The sequence below is a fragment of the Malania oleifera genome, chromosome 4, assembly GCF_029873635.1.
Source record: "Malania oleifera isolate guangnan ecotype guangnan chromosome 4, ASM2987363v1, whole genome shotgun sequence".
NCBI lineage: Eukaryota > Viridiplantae > Streptophyta > Magnoliopsida > Santalales > Ximeniaceae > Malania > Malania oleifera.
The window spans coordinates 34591692-34611074 of NC_080420.1; the positions used below are offsets into that span (position 1 = coordinate 34591692).

At 37.1% G+C, this 19383-nt stretch overlaps 1 protein-coding gene across 1 annotated transcript in view; it reads left to right on the plus strand.

The window, feature by feature from the left end:
* The window catches only part of LOC131153163 (uncharacterized), a 37316-nt gene that overhangs the window by 14468 nt on the left and 3465 nt on the right, over positions 1 to 19383 (plus strand). Inside the window, exons 3-5 of the mRNA XM_058105285.1 lie at positions 13437 to 13516; positions 13908 to 14049; positions 14132 to 14281. Coding sequence (XP_057961268.1) covers positions 13437 to 13516; positions 13908 to 14049; positions 14132 to 14281 — 372 coding nt within the window. The remainder of the gene's footprint in view (positions 1 to 13436; positions 13517 to 13907; positions 14050 to 14131; positions 14282 to 19383) is intronic.

Consider the following 19383-nt stretch of genomic DNA (forward strand, 5'->3'; position numbering starts at 1 on the left):
AAGCAGTAATGCAATTCATGAAAGTAATGGCAAACAAGTAGTAGATATTGAAGCAACGTAATTCATTAAAAACACATTTGTAAGCAATGTGTGTTATTGTGTTTAGCGAGGGAGGCAAATAGGCTAAACACGTTTAACAATTGCTAGTGAGTTTTACAAGATTAATGAACGTTCACTCTTCCTTCAAGAGTTTCATATGCTATTTTAACTTTGACACTAGGAAACATCAAATTGTTCAAGGAGCGATACTCCCACTTTATACTAAGACATAAACACACTCAAAGCATAAAACCTATACTAGTATTTACTTGATGGTAACCCATCCTAAGCACAAGACAAGTGATCACAGGCAAGCATAATACCTTAAATAGGCTTGGCTTGTGACACTGAGGGAGGTACTGACTACTGAGGCACTCTCATAAGTGATCCTACAACTAAAGGCTCATGTTTTGATCCTAAGTAGACCACCCCAAATTCCCCCCTCCCCCCCCCCCCCCCAACCCCCCAACAAAGAGTTCATCACTATTCAAACTAGTGATGCCTTGGACAAGGATGTCACTTGCACCTTATTGTCCTTAGTATGAATTCGTGTTTTACTTATCATCTTCCGCTTCAATGTCACTTGCACCTTATTGTCCTTAGTATGAATTCGTGTTTTACTTATCATCTTTTGCTTCAATATCACTTGTCATTTCTTTCCTAGTGCAGATGTGCAAATTAAATGCATGTTATCAGCATGACTTCAAGCTTGTATTGGCCATGGATAGTTCTCTTGCGGCCAATCAACCTCTTTATGATGCCACAATGATTGCTCTCTAGACCTGTGGGATTATCAACTGTACCTTTCTTTTTTGGACCGTGTTAATAAATTCCAAATCAATTTTGTTGTCCAGTAGCAACAATTGTCTTTTTTATTGGTACCGAAGTGGTCTTAGGGTTGGGTGTTGGAGCAACATTTCCTGTTTCAAGCTCTCTCTCTCTCTCTCTGCATCAAAATGAAAAGAAGGGGTAGGTGATGACCTTGTTGAATTTTTCTACATGAGGTCCTTTTAGTGTTTTGCTTCGTTTAAGTATCCTGTCATCCAACATTTGTCTAGAATATGAGCTGAACGGTACTTGTCTACTCTTCCTAGTACTTACGTTTGAAGGATTCTTCATTGTCCTTTTATCTTTTTCAAAATCCACCTCAAAATCCTCATTTAATAGATTCATATATGTTACACCCAAAATTGACGGGTATGCCCATAGGGGCGGATAGTTGTATGGCCAACATTTGATGTCTCGCATAATCGCCTTTAGGTTATCCATAACCCTTGATGCGGTTACAAGAGCTACTATTGATGTCCTGCATAACCGCCTTGAGTCACCCATAACTCTTCTAAGCATAATGGCGAGTCACCCATAACCCCCCTAAGCATAATGACACGCTCATAAATACCAAGCTAAAGGGGAGTTTGCCTTCACCACTATAAAAAGGTGATCTCAGGTGGAGGTAAGCATCTCATTCTCAACTACTTCTTGCTACTATTGCAATCCAAAGCCTCCCACAAGTTTCTAACTTAAGCATTGTAGTAATCCCCTGGAGTACACTTTGGGTCCTCCAAGCCATTCACATTTGATTCTTTTCAGGTGGTCACTGTCGAAGGATAATTCACAAAAGCCGTTTGATTTTTGGTAACAACAATTGGCGTCATTTATGGGAATCCTTGGGATGTTTTTTATCCTTGAGCCTGACCACATCGCATAACTCCAAGTCAGAAACCACTGGGGGAAACCAATCACCCTGGTCAATTCATTCCACTTCAATAGATAACCCAAGTGTGCCACTGAGTGACTTTCTAGCCTTTCAGAAAAGGGTAGAAGACATGTTCACTATGATCTTGCATAAAAAAATTGATCATGGGGAGTATGGTCCGGGGTCTAACCGGATAGAAGCAGTGTCTGACGGGAAGGTAGCTGCCCCACAAGAAGTTGCTGTTATCCAGTAAAAAAGGTAGAAGATGCAAATGGTGTGGGCATCTATGAACAGCGTTCTCGCGAGCTGGAGGAAAAAATTAACCAATTGGAAAAGTTGGTGAAGAAATACGCAACTACCCCTCCGTGGGGGATATATCAACTAAATCTTTGGACCCTCCTTTACCAAAGAGGTAATGGAGATCCCTTCGCCAAGTAATTTCAAAATGCCAAGTATTGAAGTGTATGATGACTTGACCGATCCTTTGGACCACCTGGACACCTTTAAAGTGTTGATGCAATTGCAAGGCGTGCCTGATGCAATTGCAAGGCGTGCCTGATGCAATCATGTGCCGAGCTTTTGTAGCCACCCTAAAGGGGAATGTTAGGGCATGGTATTGAATCCTAAAGCCTTGCTCTATTGGATCCTTTTCTGAGATGGAGCAGTAGTTTGTTGGACATTGTTAGTAGCCGAAAAATGGCAAAAACCTCCACTTATCTAATGAGTATTGTCTAAGGGGAAAAAGAGATACTTAAGGAGTTCATGCACCGCTTTGTTAGCACCACTTTAGAGATTTGAACCGTGGATCATGAGGTAGCGGTAGTAGCTCTTACAACAACTCTTCAACCGGGGGAAATTCTTAAAATATCTAGGGAAAAGAGCCCCAACCAATATGGGGGAACTGGTCACACGAGCCCAAAAATACATCAATTTAGAAGAAGTCGTTACCACAAGGAGTGAAGAAGAGTTTGAGGGACCTGGATGAAGCGGCTAAGGAGGAGAAGTAACTTATAAACTCACGGCACGTGAACCCCAGTGGCGTGAACCCCCCTAAGCATAATGACACACTCATAGATGCCAAGTTGAAGGGGAGTCTACCTTCACCGCTCTAAAGAGGGGATTTTAGGAGGAGGCTGTCCATGACCCCCAATGCGGTTACAAGAGCTACTATTGATGTCCTGCATAATCGCCTTGAGTCACTCATAACCCCTCTAACTTAAGCATCAGAGTGGTTCCTCAGAGTACACCCTGGGTCCTCCAAGCCATTCACATTTGATTCTTTTCAAGTGGTTGCGGTTGAAGGATAATTCACAAAAATCGTTCGATTTTCGGCAGCAATAGTTGGCATCGTTTGTAGGAATCCTTGGGAGGTTTTCTATCCTTGATCATGACCACATCGCATAACTCCAAGTTAGAACCTGCTGGGGGAATCCAATCACCCTAGTCAATTCATTCCACTCCAATAGATAACTCAAGTGTGCCACTGAGTGACTTTCTAGCCTTTCAGAAAAAGGGTAGAAGACATGTTCACTATGGTCTTGCATAAAAAGAAGGATCATGGGGAGCATGGTCTGAGGGCTAACTGGATAGAAGCAATGTCTAACGGGAAGGCAGCTGCCCCACAAGAAGTTGCTGTGAAGGTCTCAGATCCAGTAAAGAAGTTAGAAAATGAAAATGGTGTAGGCATCTATGAACAACGGTCTTGTGTGCTAGAGGAAAAAATTGACCAATTGGAAAAGCTGGTGAAGGAAGTACACGACGACCTCGTGGGGGAATCATTAACTAAAAATTTGGACCCTCCTTTTACCGAAGAGGTAATGGAGATCCCTTTGCCAAGTAATTTCAAATTGCCAAGTATCGAAGGGTATGATGGCTTTACCGATCCTTTGGACCACCTGGACACCTTTAGGGTGTTGATGCAATCGCAAGGCATGCCCAATGGAATCATGTGCCGAGCATTTGTAGCCACACTGATTGGGAATGCTAGGGCGTGGTATCGAACCCTAAAGCTTGGATCTATTGGATCCTTTTCTGAAATGGAGCAATAGTTTGTTGGGCACTTTGTTAGTAGCCAAAAAATGGCAAAAACCTCGGCTCATTTGATGAGTCTTGTCTAAGGGGAAAAGGAGACACTTAAGGAGTTCATGCGTCGCTTTGTCAACGCCACTTTAGAGATTCGAAACTTGGATCATGGGGTAGCAGTAGCAGCTCTGATAACAACTCTTTAATCGGGGGACTTCTTAAACTCTCTAAGGAAAAAACCCTTCACCAATATGGGGGAACTAGTCACACGAGCCCAAAAATACATCAATCTAGAAGAAGTCATGACTATAAGAAGGAGTGATCTCAAAAGGAAGAGTTTGAGGAACCAGGATGAAGTGGCTAAGGAGGGGAAGGAAGTAACTTATAAACTCACGACAAGCGAACCCCAGTGGCGCGAATCTGAACAACGCGGATCAACATGCCTAGACCTATAGTGGCTCATCTGATGAGCACAACTCTTGCGGCCCTGAAGACTTGTCCACTTGATGAGCACGGCTCATGAGGCATAAAGGAGTGAGCACTGGGTCACACATAATGGCCCATTTGATGAGTACAACTCATGAGGCCCTGAAGACTTGCCCACTTGATGAGCATTGCTCATGAGGCAACAAAGGAGTGGGCATGATTCACCCATAATGACCCATTTGATGAGCAAAACTTATAAGGCAATAAAGGAGTGAGCACGACTCACCCATTATGGCCCATTTGATGAGCACTGCTCATAAGGCAACAAAGGAGTGAGCACGGCTCATCCATAATGGCCCATATGATGAGCACCACTCATGAAGCCTTGAAAACTTGCCCACTTGATGAGTACGCCTCATGAGGCATAGAGGAGTGAGCACGACTCACCTGTATTGACCTATTTGATGAGCAGAGCTCGCGAGACCCTGTAGACCTGTCCAAAAATTTATTACTACTCTCAAATAAGAGAAATTTATTTCAAATATTCGAGGGGGGGGGGGGGAATTGATACACCCAAAATTGACGGGTATCCCTATAGGGGCTGATAGTTGTAAGGCCAACATAGGACAATATTTGATGTCTCGCATAACCGCCTTCAGGTTATCCATGACATCCGATGCGGTTACAAGAGCTACTATTGATGTCTTGCATAACCACCTTGAGTCGACCATAGCCCCCCTAAGCATAATGGTACACTCATAAATGCTAAACTGAAGGGGAGTTTGCCTTCACCACTATAAAAAGGGGAGCTTAGGAGGAGGTAAGCATCTCATTCTCAACTACTTCTTTCTACTGTTGCAATCCAAAGCCTCCCACAAGTCTCTAGCATAAGCATTAGAGTGATCTCCCAGAGTACACCCTGGGTCCTCCAAGTGATTCACATTTGATTCTTTTCAGTTGCGATTGAAGGATAATTCACAAAAGCCGTTCGATTTTTGGCGCTAGCTAAAACCCTATTGTTTAACTAGCTAGCCTATCGTTTACCACAATCCATCCACAAAACACTTTCATTTTCATTCAACCAAACATAAGCGGAAGCAGTAAGCAAGTTATGAAAGCAGTGGCACGTAAGCAGTAAACATTAAAGAAACATAATTCATTCACAACACCTCCATTAACATGGTGTGTCTAGCGAGGGAGGCAAGTAGGCTAAATATGTTGACAATAGCTAGTGAGTTTTACAAGTTGATGAACACTCACCCTCCCCTCAAGAAAATAGAATAGCTTATCTTTTTCTGACATGTCCTTGATATCCAACATCAAAGAAGAAAATTGTTTCATGTATTCCCTGATTGACCTAGTATGCTTGAGGTCTCTCAGTTTCTTCCTAGCATTGTGCTTAACATTTTCAGGAAAGAATTGGAACTTGAGCTCTTTCTTTAAGTTTGCACAACAATCCACAACACAACATCCATTTTCAATTTCATTGTACTTAGTACGCCACCATAGTTTTGCGTCACCAACCAAGTACATTGTCACAGTATCCACTTCCACTTGTTTTGAGTCTGTCCTCAAAGTGCGAAAGTACTGCTCCATATCAAACAAGAAGTTCTCCAACTCCTTGGCATCACGGGCACCCCCATAAGTCCTAGGTTCTGGCACCTTGGTCTTGCTAAACCCTGGAGTGCTAGAGTTTCCCATAACAAGAACTATCACATTCACCTTTGTAGTCAAATTAGCCATCTGAGCTTGCAAAGTTTCCACCGTATGGTGAAAGTCGTCCCACATTTCACCCATCGAATTCTGTTGATGCTTTTGTGATCCCTCCAATTCATCAACACATTTCGTCAGTCGAGCCATCTCTATGACCACATTGTTGGTTGCTGTCTCAGCCTGTGCTTCTAGCATACTAATTCTCTCAGCAGTGGTTGGCACGGTCATTTACCAAAGCTTTACCAATCCCACACTGACGGCAACTGAATTCACGTAGCAACTAATTGAACTCTAATACTAGGTGTCACGGGCTGAAAATTTCACACCTTTGTGAATAGACCATGCAACGCTGGCTAAAACCCTCTTATTTAACTAGCCATCCTATCGTTTACCACAATTCATCCACAAAACACTTTCATTGTCATTTAATTGAACATAAGCAGAAGCAGTAAGCAAGTTATGAAAGCAGTGACATGTAAGTAGGAAACATTGAAGCAACGTAATTCATTAACAATACGTCCGTTAACATGGTGTGTATAGCGAGGGAGGCAAGTTGGCTAAACATGTTGACAATAGTTAGTGAGTTTTACAAGTTGATGAACACTTACCCATAATGGCCCATCTGATGAACGTAGCTAATGAGGCAACAAAGGAGTGAGCATGACTCACCCATAATGGTTCATTTGATGAGCACAACTCATGAGGTGCAAAGGAGTGGGCACGACTCACCCATAGTGATCCGTCTGATGAGTACAACTCATGAAGCAACAAAGGAGTGAACATGACTCACCCATAATGGCCCATTTGATGAGCATTGCTCATGAGGCAACAAAGGAGTGAGCACGGCTCACCCATAATGGCCCATCTGATGAGCACAACTCATGAGGCCCTAAAGACTTGCTCACTTGATGAACACTGCTCATGCGGCAGCAAAGGAGTGAGCATGGCTCACCCATAATGACTCGTTTGATGAACACAGCTCATAAGGGACAAAGGAGTGGGCATGAATCACCCATAATGACCCATCTGATGAGCATAGCTCATGAAGCAACAAAGGAGTGAGCAAGGCTCACCCATAATGGCCAATCCGATGAGCATTGCTCATGAGGCAACAAAGGAGTGAGCACGACTCACCCATAATGGCCCATTTGCTGAGTGCAGCTCATGAGGCCCTGAAAACTTGCCCACATGATGAGCACGACTCACCTATATTGGCCCATCTGATGAGCAGAGCTTGCGAGGCCCCGTATACCTGCCCAAAAATTTATTACTACCCTCGAATAAGAGAAATTTATTTTGAATATTCAGGAGTAGTGGGGGTTGGGGGTTTTGGGGGGGGGGGGGAACTAATACACCCAAAATTGACCAGCATGCCCATATGGGCGAATAGTTGTAAGGCTAACATAGGGCAACATTTGATGTCTCGCATAATTGCCTTCAGGTTATCCATAACCCACGATGCGGTTACAAGAGCTACTATTGATGTCCTGCATAACTGCCTTGAGTCACCCATAACCCTCCTAAGTATAATGGTGAGTCACCCATAACCCCTCTAAGCATAATTGCACGCTTATAAATGCCAATCTGAATGGGAGTCTGCCTTCACCAATATAAAAAGGGGATCTTTGGAGGAGGTAAGTATATCATTCTTATCTATTTTTTTCTACTGTTGCAATCTAAAGCCTCCCACAAGTCTCTAACTTAAGCATTGGAGTAATCCCCCGGAGTACACCCTGGGTCCTCTAAGCCATTTACATTTGATTCTTTTCCGGTGGTCGTGGTCGAAGGATAATTCACAAAAGTTGTTCGATTTTTGGCAGCAACAATATGTAAAATATATGGATTTTTTGAAAAATTGTGGAGAAGTAGTGTGTTAGTTTTAGCAGTTTTGATAATTTTTTTGAAGTTAAACCTAAAAAAAATGATTCTGTTTCTTGGTAAAATATTTTAGCTATTTAGGATATTATCCCTAAAGATGCTGATGGGATTGTGTAGAATTGTAAGTTTACCAATTTTTGGGTTTTTAAAGGGGCACTAAAAAACCATTATATGGGATATGATTATTGGGATTTAAAAGTTCAGGACTTAATTACTAATGGCAATGCTTGGTATCTGCGTGAATTGAGAGAGCCTCTTCTTAGTAATCTGGTCAATGTTGTTACATGCATTTGTATTCCTTTCTATGATTGTAATGATTTTTGTTGAAAGGTTTCTTCTACTTGTGTTTTTTTGGGTTTATATTTGCCTTTTGGATTCAGGGTAATGATTTTTAGGATCACAGAAGGATAAGTTTTGTAGATTCGATGCGAAAATTAATCAAGAATGTGTTTTGCAATGATGCTATTGAATCTCTTGATCTTTATTTGTTTCTTGTCCCTTTATGAAGAGTAGATGGATGTGGGTGTGTTAGTTCTGCCTTTGTCCGGATGATACTGTTAATATTGTTGATTGGTCAGATTCCATTAGAGCTCAGAAAAGCTGCATGCTTCTATTTTTGGTCTTCCATTGAAGAAAAGTTTCATTTGGCTTTGGAAGGAAAAACAAAGTTCTTTTTTGTTTTGTTTTTTTTTTTCCAGGAAGTTCTCAAGGATCCTCATATTATTGGTACTAATTCTCTAAGATCTTAAATAGGTTTGCTAATCCATTCATTGGAACTGATATGACTGTTGCAGGGAGTAACTTTAGCCAACATGACGAGTTTGGGTTCAAAGGAGGGCATACTGAAATGGACTAATATTAGTTGGTGACCACTCACTGCATAATCATCTCTGGGAGTTGAATTTTGATGGCTTATGACAGAACATTTTTTTCTAGTGCAGCTACAGGTTTTATTATTATTGGTCTATCATGGGAACCCTATTTGTGCAGGTGAAGGTCAGGCGAGAAGTGTTTCCTTCTGTAGAGTGTAAAGCATTTTGAGATTGGGTTGATTACAGTGAAGGGAAAATGGGATTTTTGGACATTCACATTGAAAAGATACTAATATATGATGGTTTGATGTTGGATAGGATCAAGGCTCCTTGAAAGTTGTAGTCTTTATTTCAATATATTAGGAAAATCCTTCATTATCTTAGAATTTTTTTTTTTTTTTTACTTTTTTTGATAAGGAGAAAATTTTATTAAGAACCAAAACTAAGTACAAATAGGATAAGGACAAAGTGTCCACAAAGAACAGTGATGGACATCCAAAAAGATAGCAAAAGTGCTGCCCCTCAATCCCTTTGAAGGCTGTACAGTGATGATCCCCCCAAAAGCCAATAGAATGGGCCCAAAAAGAGGCCAAGAACACCACTTTATCCCATAATAAACATGGACAAGTTGAGCACCCTACAAAAGTTCTCGTGTTCCTCTTAAGACAGTCCATATGATAGTGAAAACTGCCGTCCCATATAATGCAGGCCTTTGTGCTCGAGTCGAAACCCAGTAACTCATGAGCAAGAGATCTCTCACATTCCAAGGTGCCACCCAAGCTTCTTTGAGATGAGAGAAGGGAGCATTCCAAAGATATGGTGTTGCCTTAAAATGAAGAAAAATGTGAGCGTATTTGTAACAAATCAAGTACATGTTAAGATTGAGAGAAATTTTGATCATTCTTATCTGTAACATGTCATGCCTATTAATTGAAACTTAGCCTTCCAAATTATATGGCTCCAAGGGAAAGAGAGAGAAAAATTATATGGCTCCGAGGGAAGGGGTTTTTGAACGATGTGAGAAAAATGATTTAGAAGAGAACAACTCCGAAGAACACCCTTCCAAACTCTCTCATCCTTCCAATTGGAAGGAACGAAGAAGTCCAACATGGAAAGCAAAGTGGTAAGCTCATCAACCTCTCTTTCCTTGAGATTCTTGAAAAAAGTGAAAATCCCACTAGAGAGAGCCCCTCTTAGAAGGAAGAATGAGCTCATAGGTGCATTGTGGAGAGACAAAACCAAGACACCTTTGCTCAAAGAATCCTCACCCACCAAAACATGCCTCTGGAAGTTCGTGTTCCATGTAGCATTCAATATTTAGTGCTTTAAAAGTATCTCCTGTTTATCAAAAGGCAACTAGAGTGATGGATTATTTAGCCAATTTGGGTCATTTTTGTTTCTATCGTTTATGTAAGTTTTTCCTTCTCCCCTTTCTAAGTTTTTTTGAGGCTGTTTTAGTGATGATTATTTGGGACTTATGGGACGTTTGGTTTGTGGAATGTCTATCACTAGGAATAAAACAATCATAATATAAGGACTTAACAGCTTACGAAAAAAAAAAAAAAAATGATCATCATAGCTTAAACAACAATGCAAAAAATTTATTAATTCATAACATGGAATAGAAAAGGAGTTATTAGTCAAAATTTCATCATGGGAGTAGACTTGGCAAAGCAGATCATATTGAATTGGCCAAGTTATCATTAAGCAAATTACAATCCATATTCGACTCAATTAAGTGATGGTTTGGATTGGGTAATCCCTAGCGGTTGATGAATAATCTATGTTGGTTGGCGGATGATATTTCTTTCCTTATAATATAATCTATACTTCTATCTATGCGTAAAAGTATGAATAGTGTAAATCATTTGTGAACAAAAATATCCTTGTCTTTCAAAAGAAAGACTAAAAACTCCTAAAAGATATAATTGTAAATCAAAATTTGGGCAAAAGCATTTTATTTTTAAAAGAAAATTTCCATAAAACCAGCATTCCTAAAAAAAAAAAATTTTTTTTAGAAGTATGGTTCTATAAATCATCTTATTGATAAAAATATTCTTATTTTTGAAAGTAAGACCAAATATTCATAAAAGAAGTAAATTTCTATAATATATATAGAAAGTAAATGAACCAAAATTTGATAAAATCACATTTAGAAGGTCTAAAAGCTAATGTTTGAACTTAAAGAAAAAAATTTATTAGGTTAAAAAATAAAATAAACTAACATTATATATTTTGATATCTACATCTATATTTGTACTGTAATAAATTAATAAAAGTATGAAGAAAGTAAAATGTTTTGTGGCAAAAATATCCCTATTTAAAAACAATACAAAACATTTTCAAAAGAAAATAAATTCAATCAAAATAAAATATAATTACATTTTATAAAATCTATCTTAGATATGTTAAAGTTTGAACCTAAAAAGAAACTCTATTTAGCCAAAAAAAAAATGGAAGTATATATATATATATATATATATATATAATATCATATGTAAAAGTACATTTAAATAATTTTGTAGGAAAAATATTATCATATTTAGAAATAAAAAATTATTTCGAAATGTTAAATTCAATAGCATCAAATAAATCTACATTTAAAATAAATCCATTTCATTCAAAAAAAATGAAACAAATACAAAGGTATTATTAGTGTTGAATAAAATGCACATCTTCAAATAAAATTGGTAAATTCATCTTATATCTTCTAAAATTATTGTCAAGTATCTAGCTAATGTCATTTGGATAAATAATAATACAATTTCCAAAGGTTTATAAATGGAACTGTAGACCTAGAAGTGCCCTTCAAATAATAAATTTTAAATTGTTTTAAAATTTTAAAAATTCATTAATTGTTTGTTAAGTAACAGAAAAATAACAGTAATTAAAAGTTTAGGTACCAAACCACAATTTAGAAATAATGAAAAATTTATTTATTAATTTTTATTTGTAAAGTTATGTAATTATTAAAATTCAATATTTTTCATAATTTTAATTAGAGTATTAGTGTGACATCATTACTTATATTTTTAAAAATTTTTATTGCCCAATATTTATATGGCGTCATAATAGTATTACATGTTGTTTGTATTTTATAATTTTAAAATAAGTATTAATTTTTATAAATAAATTTGAATATTCACATTTTAATATTTATAAATTAAATTATGACAATATAATGTTAATTTATTTTAAAAATATATCTAAAATTCAATAGAAATTATAAAAATACTTGTGCACTTTTATTCACATACAATCACGTGTGTTGCACGTGACATTTTTAGTAGTGTGTTGTATAATTTGATCAATAACTTATTTCAAACATAATAATTTAAATTATTTTTAAATTTATTATTGGTAAATTGTAAATCATTTTCTAGATAGGACACATAACTACTCTTAAAACTATAATCATAAATTTAAAATCCATCTAAATTTAAATAAAAAATATAACTATTCTTAAAACATAATTCTTAAAAAATTGATGAAAACTTATTATTCTAAATGTAATTTTTTTTTTTTGTATAAATTTAAATATAAAGTGCGTAGCTATTTTAAAAACTACTTAAACAAATTGACCACTAGTTGTTTCTTAATAACTTTAAGCCTTAAAAATCTCTACAATTAATTGTAATATTTTGATTCATATCGTAGCATCTGCCTAAACCTAGCAAGGCAGATCAGATCGGATAACTCGTGGTAGATTAGACGGATAATCGGATGACCTAATTGCAATCTATATCCAACTCATTTAACAAGCAGATCGGATATGAGTCGATATAAATGGAGTGGATTTGGTTTGAATTAATGAATTTTTATCCATTTGCCTAGTCTACATGGGAGTGCTTACTCATATCCTACTCGATGTTGGATGGAATAAGACGAGCTCGTGTATGAATGGCTTTTTTTATAACTTTTCATCTTAAGCCATTTTATTCCAAGAATTAGGCATTCCTTGAACCAAACGTAGCTTTTATTTCTAATTTTCAGTAGTAGATTGGAGTAGTCTACATTCCAAGTTAAGGGAAATTTCTCTACTTGACGAAGGCCCTAGGGTGAGTCTGGTCATGTCATGGCAGCCTTGTGGGATGCCAGGGTTTGAAACTTGGGATTGTAGTTTGGCTTGCTTAGAGACTCAAATTCTCTGTTCCTCAAATGGAAAGAGTACCAAAAAATGTTTTTCTATTTAGGTAAGCGATACTGCGTTCTGTTATTGTGAGGCCCTGTGTGTCATTTAAGATGGATTTGGAATTTAAATGCACTGGCATTTTGGGAACCAAATAATTGATTTGGAATTCCTACTTGGAATATCAAAGCCACAAATCTATTTTATGTTGAGGCATATCGGTGCACCACTGACCTCTGATTTTGTGGGTTTTTTTTGGCATGTTTAAAGCAGCATGGGATTAGCCCGACGAAAAGTGTCATGGAAGGAGGCTTTGACCCAGGGGTGTAGCCTGATTTTTTTTGTGATCCTCATTATTAACATGTGTAATACATGGGCTGAGACATTGCATTGTGTAATTGAGCAAGAGTAGGGTGCTCGTGGTGAAAAAATGGCTTGTCATATCCCTAGTGTCTAGCCTTTGTTAGTCCTTAACAATCCAGCTGTGTGATCGGGAATTTTTGGTCATATATCTCCAAAGAGATGTATGATTGGGGGATACGAATCAATAGAAATTTGACTGAGAATAACAACATATATGAATATTATGTATGGATATTGCATAAATATTTATGTATTTTGTAAAATATTTTGATGTTTCCAAGTTGTGGTTTGGTACATGCCCTTGCGTTAATTAGTCCTATCTCTTATTTTTATTGTTTTATCATATGATGTGTTGCAGAATGACAAACGGGAAAGGGTGGTTAAAGCCAGTAGGGATATCACGATGAACAGCAAAAAGGTCATCTTTCAAGTGCATAGGTGACATGAAGCTCTTCCTTTCTACTAAGTCTCCCCAAATCTTTTTTTAACGTCTTGTGTATCTGCTGGTAGACTCTGTAAAATACTTTCCTGTAAGATCTTTCATGTGGTTACTTGTTCATTTCAAAATTTATTGGCTATCAACGCATTGGATGATTAAACTTAAGTTTTTCACTTCTTTTCTCGTCATGGCTGTATGCTTTTTAAGGCTTTCATTTGTTAATACCCTTCTTAGCCTATTCTGCCCCATTAGCTTGGACTTATTATTTATTTATTATTATTTTTTGGCATGGCAACTGGCGAAAAGCTTTTATTTATTGTTCTTGCTCTGAAAAAACATGGAAAAATTTCTGAGAATGTTGATGTTCTGATTTTTCTTTTCTAATAACAGAATTAGTAAATATAACAGAGAGGAAGTTCTAGAGAAGGCAGAAAAGGATTTAGCGGCAGTGACAAATCAGTATTTGGCTCGACTAGTAAAAGAACTGCAGGGGACAGATTTTTGGAAGCTGAGACGAGCATACTCACCTGGGGTTGTCTCTCTGTGACCTTACCTGTTAAGAGTAGAAAAGAACAGTTGAAGCTGACATATTTCATATGCTTGCCTCCCCACAGGTACAAGAATACGTTGAAGCTGCAACACTCTGTAAATTCTGCAGAACTGGGACTCTTCTGCATCTTGATGACATAAACACCACTTTGTTACCACTCAGTGATCCGTCTCTTGAACCTTTGCAGATTAATATCCTTGACTATCTCTTGGGGGTAATTGCCTGAATTTTATTTTATTTGATTGTGATTTTTAAAATTAAACGGGAGGTAAGTTGATGGCGGATGCATGCATCCGATGCATGAATGATAAAACTCTTAAGTATTTGTTTGGTATCATTGCTGTTTCCTGTTTTTTGTTACTGTTTCTCCACAGTGAAAAAATAGATTATAAAAACGTGTTTGTTTCTATTGTTAGTTTTTTTTTGTTGTTGCTAAGTTGTTTGCCAAAAATTTTAATATTCAAAATAGTTTTTTTTAATTAAATTATTTATTTTATACACTTTTAAATTAAAATCAAAATTAAGTGATCATAAAAATTTAAATATAATTAAAATAAAAATATACATAAATTTTAAAAAATAATAATAAAGCCAATTACAAAATACTTTTACTATTTTTCATGATGTCCAATAAAATTTTTATTGTAAAGTAAATTTTGAAAATAGAACAATTAAGTAAAATAATTATAATAATTTTTTTTATTATAGTAATTTTTTAATGTATATTTTTTGTAATTTTATTATTTTAATTATATTTTTATAATATTTTGATTTAAGGATGAAATTGAACATTTTTTTGATTAAAATTTTAATTTGTATCAGTTTTATAAATGTTAACCAAATAGGTTGCTAGTTTCTAGCTTTTAGTTTCTGATTCTTGTTTTTGGTTTTCGTTTCTGGTTTTTTGTTTTTCTAATTTTTGACAGTAATACCAAACGACTCCTTAAATTCTTAAATTCACAATTCCAGTAAAACTGCTTCCCAGAAGTGATTACCACTCAATATAAAAAATAAAGCCCTATATGAAGCTAAAACAATTATATCCTCATAATACTTTTAGTTTTTGGGTTAAAGATAAGCATCATATATTACCAATGGAGGATTAGGCTAAAATCCTTAAATGTACAGTCTAGAACAACTCCCTAAAAAGAATGAAACACAGCCATCCTAATCTATCATACGTTTGGGTCTTATATCTAGCAAAGCCTGTTTTATAACTGTGTACTGATTTAGTGTGTTCCCAGCAAAGACATTTGAATTCACTCACTTCCAAGAGGAAAAAAAAGCCAAAGTCCAAGCCGTCCTTGCTATGTGATCTGATTTTGAGTTACCAAGTTAATTACTGCAAATCTACCTCCCAGCTTCTAGCTGAATACTGAATTTCCAGATCTGTAAAAATCCTTTTACATATTAGCTTTGTGACACCACATTCTAAAAACAAAAGATTTATATTTTCAATACTGCTGTAACAATTCTTTCATTCAAAATCATTTGTTATTTTGAAAGAAGAAGCTATTGAATATTTACTTCATATCTTTGTTCATATGTACATCCCAATATATAATACGATTAGCTATTCTAAACAAGGAAACAATTTCCTTACTGAATAATATCAAATCCCCCATATTTACCCACTTCCCTAATTTGTATATTATTTACAATGATACTCGAGATTGGGATTTTAACACTCTCCCTCAAGTTGGATCATAAATATTAATCATCTCCAACTTGCTAATAAGATCATCAAAGCTCTGTTGTCCCAACCCTTTAGTGAGAATATATGCAGTTTGTTCCTTGGTTGGTACATAAGTCATACATATAATTCCTTCTTCAATTTTCTCTTTGATGAAATGTCTGTCTACTTCCACATGTTTAGTCCTGTCGTATTGAATTGGATTGAGAGAGATGCTGATAGCTGCATTATTGTCACTGTAGAGTTTGATAGGAAAGTTCACCGGGACCTGTAATTCCTCCAAGAGTTTTCGTAACCACAATCCTTCACATATCCCTTGAGCGACTGCCCTAAATTCAGCTTCAACACTACTACGAGCCACCACATTCTGTTTTTTGCTTCTCCAAGTTACTAGGTTTCCCCAGACGAATGTACAATAACCTGTGGTGGACCTTCTATCTTCCACTGATTCTACCCAATCTGCATCTGTAAAGATCTCTACTCTCTTACTTTCACATTTTTTAAAGAAGAGTCCTCTTCCCGGGGATCCCTTGAGATATCTTAGGATCTTGTATACAACATTTAAGTAAACTTCTTTTTGGTGAATGCATGTGTTGACTTACTACACTGACTGCAAACGCAATATCTGGTCTAGTATGTGATAGGTAGATTAGCTTGCCAACCAATCTCTGATACCTCTCCTTTTCTACTGGTTTTCCACAGTCTTCAACCCTCTTTACTGTCTCCATCAGGGTTTCGCTGGGTTTGCATCCCAGCATGCTAGTTTTAACTAGGAGGTCAGTAACATACTTTCGCTGAGAAACACTAATTCCCTTTTTCGTTCTTGCCACTTCCATGCCCAAAAAATACCGCATCTATCCCAAATCTTTAACTTCAAATTCAGTAGCCAGAACCTTCAATCTTTCCATTTCTACAGTATCATCACCAGTAAGGATTATATCATCAACATACACTATTAGAATTGTTCTCTTACCTCCTTCTGACTGTTGGTAGAATTGTGTATGGTCTGATTGCCCTTGTCGATAACCTTGATTCTTTAGTACTTTTGCGAATCTGTCGAACCACGCTCTAGGAGATTGTTTGAAGCCATGTAAGGATTTTTTGAGTTTACACACTCTGTTTTCTCACCTGTTTCACTGAATCCTCGTGGTATAGTCATGTATACTTCCTTTTCTAATTCTCCATTTAAGAAAGTATTTTTAATATCAAGTTGTTGTAGTGGCCAATCTAAATTGGCTGCCAAGGACAAGAGAATCCGAACTGTATTTAAGTTTGCCACTGGTGCAAATGTTTCAGTATAGTCAATGTCGTAAGTCTGTGTAAAACCTTTTGCAATAAGTCTTGCTTTATATCTTTCAACTGTTCCATCAGATTTATATTTCACTGTGAAGACCCATTTACAACCCACTGGCTTCTTCCCTTTCGGTAGATTTGTCAACTTCCAAGTTCCATTTTTTTCTTGGGCTCGCATTTCTTCCATGACTGCCTCTCTCCATTTCGGTATTTCTAGAGCTTCCTGCATGTTCTTTGGCATTTTCATCTTGTCAAGGTTAGAGACAAACGCATGATATCCTGTAGGCAAACTTTTATAAGACATGTATTTAGACCAAGGGTATTGAGTACATGACCTGGTTTGTTTTCTGATTGCAATAGGTAAATTGATATCATCAGGTGTAGGATTATTAGAGGAAGACTCAATTACCAGATCGGAATTGGGCATGGGCTCATGGTTATTCAGAGCCATCACCGGTTCCAACTTTCTTGGTGCCTTAGATATGAGATTCTCCCTATCCTTTGTTTTCGGCTTTCTTGAGTAAACAAGTATGTCTGCGTTGTTTTGCTCTCCTATATCTCCCCCTAAGGGCAAGTGTCTTGTTGTGTTTGGCAAGTCAGGAAGTAAAGCAATAGAAGGCTCGATAGATGGGTCAGGGAATGGAGTAACCGGAGAGAATGACGTAGATTTAGTAGTAAAGAGGTCAAAGAACCGATCTTCACTCCATTTCTCCCCCTGAAGAGAGGGCTTTGGAAAATAAGGAGTGGTTTCAAAGAAAGTGACATCAAGACTAACGAACAGTCATTTTGAGACTAGATCATAGCATTTGTAGCCTTTCTGGGTAGGCGAATAACCAAGGAAGACACATTTAATGGCACGAGGATCCATTTTATCGCGATGGTGTGCATGAACATGAACAAAAGTAGTACAACCAAAGATTTTTAGCGGGAGACAGGAGGGGAGTAGAGAGGTAGGAAAGTGTTCCTGGAATTTCTGAAGAGGAGTGACAAATGAAAGTGCTCGACTCGGCATTCAATTAATGAGATGTGTGGCTGTTAAGATGACATCGCTCCAAAAATAATGTTTCATGTTGGCAGTAAACATTAATGCCTGGGCTACTTCAAGTATATGTCTATTTTTTCGTTCAGCAACCCCATTTTGTTGCAGGGTATCCACACAAGAACTTTGATGAACAATCCTATTATCTTGAAGATAAGTTCCCAAGATAGTATTAAAATATTCCGTATCATTATCAGTACGTAAAATCTGAATATGAGTTTGGAACTATGTATGAATCATGGAATGGAAACGGATGAAAATGGAGCGGACTTCAGTTTTGTCTTTTAATAAGTAGACCCAACAAAGACGAGTATGGTCATTAATAAAGGTAACAAACCATTTTGTATTGGTGCGATTGAGGGAACGTGAGGGACCCCATACATCACTATAAAACATAGTAAATGGGCGAGATGGTTTGTATATGGATGATGGAAAAGAAGTTCGACGATGTTTGGCAAGCTCACACACTTCACATTGAAACTCAGAAGCCATTTTATTTGAACAAATGGAAGGAAACAAACGTTTTAAATATTGAAAATTGGGATGACCCATCTGTGAATGCCATAACAAAAGTTCACTATTTTTAGAAGTAGATGCAGAATCACAAATTGCAGTATTACATAGTTCACTCAAACTTGCCTCCTCAAAGTAGTAGAGTCCCTCATACGCTTTAGCAGTGCCAATCGTCTTCCCCGATGATAGGTCCTGAAAAACACAATGAGAGGAAACAAATTTAGCAGAACAATTTGAGTCTTTTGTTAACTGACTGATGGATAACAGGTTGCAAGATAACTTGGGGACATGTAGGACAAATTTTAAAGTTAAAGAATCACATATGTGAATACTTCCTTTTCCAGCAACTGGTGAGAGAGAGCCATCTGCAATTTTTACCCTCAAATTCTCGGCATATGGTGAGTAAGATGAAAAACATTGATAAGACCCAGTCATATGATCGGATGCATCCGAATCAATTATCCATGGAGATTTGTAACAAGATGTAGTATTTAAAGCTGACAGATAATTACCTCGGTGAGCTAGGGAACTAGGGGAAGACTGACCCGATGTTTGAATTGACAAAATCCTCTTATATAGCTGATCCAACTGTTCAGGATTGAATGCACTACTGGGAGAGTTATTGGTGTTTTCTCCTTGTAATCTTTCAGTTGATCCATCAGTGCTGGCCTGGTACCCACGATTTTTTTTGGTATTGTCTCGGTTTCCAATCTGCCGGTTTTCCATGAATCTCCCAGCAGGTATTTTTTAAATGACCTGTTTTTCGGCATTGTTTGCA